Source organism: Etheostoma spectabile, chromosome 6 (genome assembly GCF_008692095.1).
Source record: "Etheostoma spectabile isolate EspeVRDwgs_2016 chromosome 6, UIUC_Espe_1.0, whole genome shotgun sequence".
Classification (NCBI taxonomy): Eukaryota; Metazoa; Chordata; class Actinopteri; order Perciformes; family Percidae; genus Etheostoma; species Etheostoma spectabile.
In genome coordinates, this window is record NC_045738.1 from 7,458,339 (window position 1) to 7,467,605 (window position 9,267).

At 38.9% G+C, this 9,267-nt stretch overlaps 1 protein-coding gene across 1 annotated transcript; it reads left to right on the plus strand.

Moving 5' to 3' along the window:
* The first annotated feature begins 5,048 nt into the window (after positions 1 to 5,048).
* Positions 5,049 to 8,823, plus strand: hoxa11b (homeobox A11b). The gene is made up of 2 exons (XM_032519606.1): positions 5,049 to 5,809; positions 6,743 to 8,823. Exons 1-2 carry the CDS (start codon positions 5,206 to 5,208, stop codon positions 6,973 to 6,975), a joined length of 837 nt encoding a protein of 278 aa, XP_032375497.1. The 5' UTR covers positions 5,049 to 5,205; the 3' UTR covers positions 6,976 to 8,823.
* The last annotated feature ends 444 nt before the right edge of the window (positions 8,824 to 9,267 follow it).

The following is a 9,267-nucleotide window of genomic DNA, read 5'->3' on the forward strand; positions in this document are numbered from 1 at the left end:
GTGTGTGTGTGTGTGTGTGTGTGTGTGTGTGTGTGTGTGTGTGTGTGTGTCTTTTTTACCTGACTTATAATAAAAATAAAGTGTCATGTTTCAACTTTAACAATTAAGGTAAGTACTCAAAACGATTATACAATTTTTTAAATAAAAATATGATGTTGTAGAATTGACCGAAGTCATTGTACAGCTCCAAGCCCATTGTAATGATTTATAATTATTGTTATTATCATTGTTATATTGTATTTTTGATACACAGATATTTGTCAATGCTAATTCTTATTTCTTAATGATAAAATTCGTTCAAAAACAACGAATATGTATCCGTTTCCATTCATGTTTCCTCACGCTTCCTTGGACCTGCCTTTTGCACTTTTCTGTTGAGTGCAATTCAAAATTGCGTTACTAAAATGTCTGTTAAATTTTTGAAATTCATGCTCTTATTTATTCATTTATATAGGGCTACTCAACTGAAAAATCCAAATTTTGAAGTGGTTGTCTGTTAACGGAAGTCCTCAAATAACCTGCATGTTCTTCAGGAAAAACTAGGCTTACGTGTTTTCATTTTGTGTTAAAGAATGACCGGTGATCATATCCAACTCATTTTGGAACAAAAACCTAAAACTGAGACTGAGAAAAAAAAGTAAAAACTAGATTTAAACAAAACCTTGTTAATCTGCCGTCCAAACAAACCCTCGCCTATTTGGCATATCTCCTCTTAAGTTGTCAGTAGGCCTATTGCTTTTTGTTCTTCTATAATGAATTTTATGATGGCGTTATCTTATAACAATCACATATCGACGTTGGCATCAGCTCCGTTTAAATTATTGTCAGAACCAAAACACAATTGATGTAAATTACCCGATCTCTTAATTAAAACTCAAAAACTAAATCCAAAACGGGGGCATTGCACTGAGCTCCAAATTGTCCAACTCATCCCTCACTAACAATGGCAGGCCAGTTTGTCGTCTTGCTCAAGATAAAGACGCCTTCCAATACAGGTAATACCTTTGGAAAGTTGTAATAGTTTTCTCAGCATTTGGATTACTTTCACTTATTCACTGTTTGGAAATGATGGGTCTCATGTTGATTTTCTTCTACCTTGTTGAGATTCAGTGTCATTGCTCCCCCTAACAGCCAAACAGGTTAATGCACCTCACTCCAAAAAGTCCCGTATGTAGGCATGGAGCGTGCCCCTGTATTGGTCCGTAACGGCACTAACACTAGCCAAATAACTAATAACTAAAACAAATACAATCCAATTTATATATATATATATATATATATATATATATATATATAAATTTGACTATAATTGTTTTAGTCATTATTAATTTATATATATATAGAGAGAGAATATGTATGTATATCTATACATGCATACATATATATGCATACATATTTAAATATATGTGGACGTCACAGTAAAACTGTAACATACATTAATGCAGGACCTGTGTTCAGTGTATGTAGCAAAGACTCTTAATTTACACCACCTGTCCACAAGAGCCATTGTTTAGTTTGTTTTTAAAGTTTGAATAGTAGAAAAAATAGTTAATTATTAAACACAAATAGGCAACTTCCACAGTGATACATATGAAAATACATCCACAAAGTGCAGGTGTATATCTACAATGTTCTCACAAAGCCATGTTTTACCTGTGAAAACAATAAAATGGTGTGTTTGATTCAGTTGGTAGACAGTTCCACAGTTGCTTGTTGTGTTTGAGTGATGTTGAACATTGTGCAACATCAGATAAAAACAAATTAAGGATATGGGAAAATTGAATTGAGGAAAATCCAAATCTCTCCCAAACAAATGAATACTAGGACATAGTTATTCTTCCCTTCAAACAGCACAATCAAATGCATTTAATGTACGGCTACAGCATTTCATTTGAATGTTTTTTCACCCCTCATTTGTTGCTTTACACCATGTATTGCAACTGTAATATATCAGAGTAGCTATTGCCGAGATATGATATAACAAAACAGCATTAGTCAAGATTACAACATAGCTGGAAAATAATAGTAATAGACATTCAGACGTGAAGGGAAGAGTCATACCGGATTGATGTGTCTGATTTATAGACACACAGAGACACATTTTTAATAAGTAACCTTTATTTAACTGGGTAGGCCGTTGAGAACAGGTTCTCATTTGCAACGGCGACCAGGCCAAGAAAAGCATAATTGTGCAAGAAAACATACTGTTTTACATTCAATACAATACCAAAATACAATAGGCTACATAAAGTACAGATTAAGTAGGCACTACTAAACCGGCCCAAAGTAAGGTGTCAACGAACCTGCTGCCTTTTGCAGTCCTATCACAGCTACTTGACAGCCAGATATTCGTGGATGAACGCGAGGTGAAATTTGTGAATTCAGAAAGCTTTTTAAGTCTTTGTGTTTTACAGCAGCCTTAGCTGTAAACAGTCTTCTACTTCCTAAAAAGACCCCCTCCCTCCCTTCATCTCCAACAAGGTTGCATTCAGTGGCAGAGCGGACGCCTGCCAATCGTAATGTTGATGGTTCGATCCCCAACCCTGCAGTCTCCGCCACAGTGTGTGAATGGTGAATGGCTCCATTAACTATATGCAAAAGCGCTTCCGGACTAGAAAAGCGATATATAAAAACTTTACATTAAATAACTTTGCAGTATTCATGTCTCAAACAAGTAAAAAGGGGAGATATAGAGTATTGTTTGTTTTTCTCTTTGATGACATAATGCGTGAACAGAGTCACACAGGATGGACACCTGCTGTCACTGTCTTATTGATTTACAAGTGCTTTACTACATTTAAATGAACATTGTTCTGATTTACAACAGTAATGTTTTACAAACATTAAACTAAATTGACATAAAATGCACAATTTCATCCATTGCTCAAACTCTTAAATTATTTGTACTTTATTTAGAACAAACACGACAGATTGGACCTTAAACTGTAAATCTTAACCGGCCCATTTGACTAAAATACTATAAAATGGCCCCTTGTGAAATGGACTCAGGGACCAGGAAAGGCAGGAGGCGCACACAGATTTTCAGGCAGTTAAATTAAACCACAGTCCTCCTAAAGTGTCGAAGGAAAATTCAAGGAAACCAAGAAAACATGTTATTTATTTTTAAAATCCCTTTAACATGCCTCCTAAAACAGCCACATCATTCACCAGAGACTAGCTTTAGCATTTTCTGCTTCACTGAAATAAATAAATAATTCTTCTGAGGTCTTGTGCTGCAGGCATAAAGCCAAATATTAATTTTGTTATTGTTTCCCCTCCAAGTGTATTGAGTCTAAACCTTTCAAGGCAACTAAGAAACAATTGACTTTCATGTAATTGAATGTCAACACAATACTTTGGTGTATAAAATTTATTTAATTTACCCTTTTAAATCAAAGTATTAACCCATAATTTAAGCTGATATTATAATATACATTTCGTATTTGGCTAGATTAATAATTTAGGCAGAAGTGGATCTATGGGAAAGGAGAATTTGAAATGTAATGGAAATGTACTTTTTGCGCTTTTGGTTTCCTTATTACGGAAACTGGCTGGAGGTCAAGGTTTGTTTACATACAGCCAACATGCGTACAAGCTACTCCATACCAGTGAAAACTGTCTCACTTAGGGCTGCTGCGCATGGCTGAATAATTCACAAAAAAGATTCAAATCAGAAATGGTCAAGTTTATCATGTAAGACTATTTTAATTTGCCAAACAAATGACAGTTTAGCAAATAAGAACTCACCGTTGAAGTCAAAGATCAAAGCACCTGGGCAGAGTGAAATAATACACAGTCTCATAATGCTTCCATACACATGACAAATTCACAGGCTTTGATGTATGAAAATTGAATTTGGACTAAATTCCAAAATTGGCTGCATAACAAGATGTGTGACATATGTGCCCACTTACTCAGCAGTGATGACAAATGAAAATGGATTGGAGTGTGGGAAATAGCCCGTGTCCAAAGGTTTATATTGGGCGTTGCAAAGAGAACAGACGATGCAAAGACTGGAGCCCCTTTGGCAAATACTCTTTATCATTTGTGGCCTGTAAACAACATCTGTATGTTTACATTTGACGTTAAACGGATGCGTATATCAGCTGATCAGCCTTAAATGAACTTCATTCATGCTGCTTCTGGCCCTCTTACAAACTGATACTCGTACAAACAGACACAATCAGCATAAACTTAAACATAAATCTGTCCATAGTGGAGGCTGCAACAGCGTCGAGCTGGCATGCTTTTAATAATCCTGAAAAAAAGACTGGTCCAAACAAACACATAGCAACCACAAGAGAGATAACCAAGTCATGTTTCGCCTTTGTCTTTCTGTCTCCGGGTGCCAAACTGGACTGATGCCTGACCAAAGTGCAGCATGACTCGCATTGCTCCGCCGCTTGTGGACTAGACGAGTCTATATATAACCAGAGGAGCGATATTAAATTCACACAGAGAGACGACGGATCCATACCTGCCATGTGCTCAATTGTGAAATCCTTTAAAATAGATTCGATGGATTATAGCTCCCAAAAATAGTTTACGCATGTGCAGTGCATGCCCTACTTTTCTTCGAATAAGACCTGACAAATACAACTCAACAAGTTCTCTATTTTAGCCTATGCAATGTTTGTGCCACAATAATTAAGCTCCACTTGCATTCTAAAGTCTAAATCCTGGTGGTCTTAAAATATCTTTAAATTGTTTCAGACTGCTCAGAGGTTAAGGTTAGGGTTAAGGTTAGGGTTATTTTAAAACGATCCTAAAGGTAAAACTGGCAGGTTAAGCAGCATGGCGTGAAATTGGATGTAATTATGTGTTCTGTGTAGTAACTTGTAATATGGTAATTTCAGAATTTGATGCTCCTCAATAAAAACGAACCCGTGTTTAAAATAATTTTCAAAATAGCCTAAATTGTGTCTGAGCAAAATTCCCTCTCAGTATTTTTCCTTTCCCATAAAGCCAAAGGTCTACTTTACAAACTCATTGACTCATATAGCTACACATCGAGGCGTAGGCTATCTGTCATTTTGTGCCAGTGGTCACATGGCTTTGGCCCTCAGGAATGGATGGAGATGGATCCCCACGTCAGCTTGTACGTCTAAGGATTTCTGCTCCACCAGTCTGCCTCAAAGTGGCTGGAGTGCAGCGCAGCGGAGGAGCTATGAAAGGATTATTATAGGACGTTTCTAACAGCAGAATATGGATTTTGATGAGCGGATCTCCGGCTCTAATATGTATTTACCGAGTTGCACTTACTACGTCTCCGGAGCAGACTTCTCGGCTCTCCCTCATTATTTAACCCAGAGCCAGTCCTCTCGCCCCATGACATACCCCTACCAGTCCTCTGCCCTGCCACAGGTCCCGTCCGTGAGAGATGTGGCTTTCAGAGACTATGGGATTGATACTTCCAGTAAATGGCACCACAGCAGGGGGAGCCTGTCGCACTGCTACCCTGAGGACATTGTGCACAGAGACGGCTGGACGAGCCAGAGCTCACGGGGGGGAGAGATCCTGGTGAAGGGCAGCTCCAGCGCCAGCCACTCCAGCTCCGGCAACCCGACTTCTGGCTTCTATGGCAGCGTTGGCAGGAACGGCGTCCTGCCACAGGCGTTCGACCAGTTCTTCGACACTGCCTACGGGAACGCAGAGAGCAGCACAACGCCGACAGCACAAGCTGCAGACTCGGACAGACACGACCCCAAAACAAGTCCCACTCCGGCTCCTCCAGGCTCGGACACGGCGGAGAGCTGCAGCCCCAAGTCGTCCTCCGGCCACTGCGAGGAGAAACAGAGCAGAAGCAGCAGTGAGTAGCCCTGCTCAACGCAAGAAGGAGAACAATCTAACGCGCTGCTCTTAAAGCGTTTTATATGCTGTTTTATAAGCACGTAAGGTTTATGGAGGGCCTGCAGATTTTTCCTATAACAAAACTATGTTATAAAGTACAAGATCACGTGCTTGGGATTGAAATTGGCCGTGAAGAGTTTGGCGTTAAGTTTCCTCCAAGAATTCAAAATACATCTCAACTTTTATTCTGTATGTGTGCGCTTAATATGATTTGTCTGTAAACTTCATTTATATGGCAAATAACATTTATAAAATTCCATTAAAATAAAAATCTAAACAGTGTAAATACATCTTATATCTCCCATATTTATGTTCATGGATACAATTAACTGTACATTTCTGGATTTATGATTTGATTTATTCTGAGTGGGCTGCTGGGGCACTTTGATGCGACTTTGGAGCAGATTTATGCTAAAACCCTGCTCCTTATTCAAAGATAAATATTTACAAATTCTCAGGATTTGGAAGGATTTTGTTCAACGACTGCTTTTCATGAAATTAGCTCTCACTAACACTAAAACAACTGCTCTTTACGCACAGTGAAATCAAAAGCGGACAATACAAGCATGTCAGATACATGATACTCGTGACTGTTTGGTTTAGGCCTACGCCCTCACTCTTAAAAGACAGCCGGTATGGTTTTACAGATTTCAACAAGTTTTCACAACTTCCGACATGCAGTCCCTCCATGCCTAACACGTCCCACTATCAAGTCCAGTCGTTTGTTTACAAATCTCGGTCATGTAGGTCTGAGAGCGAGCAGGGAAACACTTGAACTCCACGTAGACAACCACGGCTGTGTCAAAGCAGGAAATGATTTCATGTTGTAGTAATGTGTCTATAATATCTCATGTGGTGACCTTTTTTTCCTTTTTATCATCTTATCTTTCAGGTGGTCAGAGGACGCGCAAGAAGAGATGTCCATATTCAAAGTATCAGATCCGGGAACTGGAGAGGGAATTCTTTTTCAGCGTTTACATCAACAAAGAGAAGCGCATGCAGCTCTCACGGATGCTCAATCTGACAGATCGCCAGGTCAAAATCTGGTTTCAGAACAGGAGGATGAAGGAGAAGAAACTGAACAGAGACCGTTTACAGTACTACACCACAACCCCCCTGCTATAAACTCTGAACAAAGACTGTCACTGACATGCAGCCGTTCACCCATCATCAAGACACATCTACATGCTACATGACGAGATTTGAACGTGCCAGAATTCATAAAGAATTCTACTATTTATACACTATTTTGTCATTAAATAACGGTGGAATTATAATTATTATTATTATTATTATTGTTATTATTATTATTATTATTATTTAGGCCTGCTATTGGCCTGCTTTGCCGTTTTCCAAAGTTGAGTGGTTGCGTGTATGGTGTATGCTTATCAGAAAGCCAGATGTGTCCGAATTCCTTTTGTATTATTTAATAATACAAACGGAGATTACTGTACTGCAATTCAAAACCTTTTATTTTTTTCCCCTTGAATTCTTTAGAATTTAAATGGTTTCCAAAATTTACGCACGCAACATTTATGGCCAGTAATCTTTAAATCAAACTCTGGGTTTTCTATTAATATTTTAACTTTCTTGTTCAAACACAACTCCGGTGACTTTAAACCTATTTTGTGTGTTTTGAATTTAATATCAGATCTCAGCTGACACTGCTGGTGGTTATCAGAAGCCCCCCAAATTACCGGTCAAAGTTGCATCGTTAAAGAATGACTAACTCTAATACCAATTCATCTATTTCAACTATTTTGAATCAGTGATATCAGCGATATGTAACATCTGCGCTTGACCCTCTGGCGCTTTGTTGAGCTCTTGGCCGTTAAATTGGATTGTTCTCGAACTTCATCCACAAGTCCAAACGCTGATAAGACAGCAAAACGCCCAAATGAAACATAACCCCATATTAAGTTTTATATGCCAGCACGTGGATCGTATCAGATGAGTGATATGTCGGTCTGACGCTTTTTATTCCCTCATGGCTGGAAATGGGATCCGCTGCAGTTATTGTTTGATATCCATTACAAAGGGTTCATTCATTTCTGGGGCGATGAGGAGAGGCTGATTTTTGACATAAAATGCCTGTTACAGGCTTACTGAAACAATCTTGACACTTGTTTGAATGCCTATAGATGTAACAGGCTGCCTCTATCAAAAGTACATGACTCTTTTCGTGTGATTATACTCTCATCAAAGTAGTTTCTGAATGACTCAATTCATTTCATCCACTGAAAGTCTGTTGACCCATCAGGCTGTGACATTGGGGTAAACAAAGGGCAGACGAACTGCAGATCACTTTTACAATCATCGATATGGTCAATTTAATTAGCATCTGGAGGGGTTTATTCCAAATATCATGCATCGGTTTGATACCAAATATGAATTTAGACCAGAGGATTTATTTTTCGCCTGCAAAGGAAGGTCAAATGAAGCACTCCCACATAAAAAGATGGGTAAAAAGTGGCTTTGGGTGGCATTGTATTCACCACCAGGCCCCTGAAAAAAACTTGAATTGCCTGCCATAAGCTAATAAGGGCCCTGATGCCTTCCTTATACCGTGCATCCTGTGAGGCTCCCAGGAATTCCGCTTTGATTGCTGCACATCCTCCCAGTTGCTCCAGTAACTTGGCCATAAAACGCGGATTCGTCTGGAGCATTTGGAGTGTAGTGCAATAAAGCGTCTGAGACCAAGGTTATTAACTGTGACTAAGGAGCTGAAAAACTTCGGCTGGGAGCATTCAAAGCTTGTGTTCACGGACCTTTCCAGCGTCATTTGTTTCAGCATCTTACCGTGGTAGGAATATTCTGCGTCTGTGTTGTGTTGCAGTGTATGCACACGCATCTTCTTCCACTGGGTGGCGCTCATCAGATCAATGTCATTGTCGTGAATTGAGATATAAAAGAAGTTTGACTCGTCGCACAGCTGCTTTAAAATATGTCACCACCTCAGGAGTTCATTGTTAAGGTAGGCACACAAATGTTAGTGTATGTGCGTTTTATGCCTACATGGGGTTTCCTCGTGTGATTTAAGAAGATTTTCTGGATAATCCCATTTTCATCTCCATCTGAAAAGTGAAGAAGCTGTTTTTCGTGTAAGGTGCAGATGTCATGATATCATGAAAGCAAGTGATTAGGGCCAGTTTGTTTCTTTGGGCATCGAATTTAATGAAGATTCTCAGATTGCAATTTTGCACACGTTGTAGGTCTAGAGTGTCTCATGCACACATAAGATCACGTTTCAAACATTTAGCGGCTCACTAACTTTTATAATCCCCTTACAGTTTAAAACGTAAACAGTACTTTATTTTGATAAATTCTAAACTGTATTTATGCTGTTTCGCCATTATGTAAACATGTAAAAAAATTAAAAACTTGGATTTGATTGCGTGTGTGTGTGTGTGTGTGTGT

Bases quoted from the DNA above. Each gene is read 5' to 3' on its own strand.
- hoxa11b (XM_032519606.1), top strand. From the start codon at position 5,206: ATGGATTTTGATGAGCGGATCTCCGGCTCTAATATGTATTTACCGAGT. The intron at 5,810-6,742 runs GTGAGTAGCCCT...CTTATCTTTCAG, and splicing joins GAAACAGAGCAGAAGCAGCA to GTGGTCAGAGGACGCGCAAG.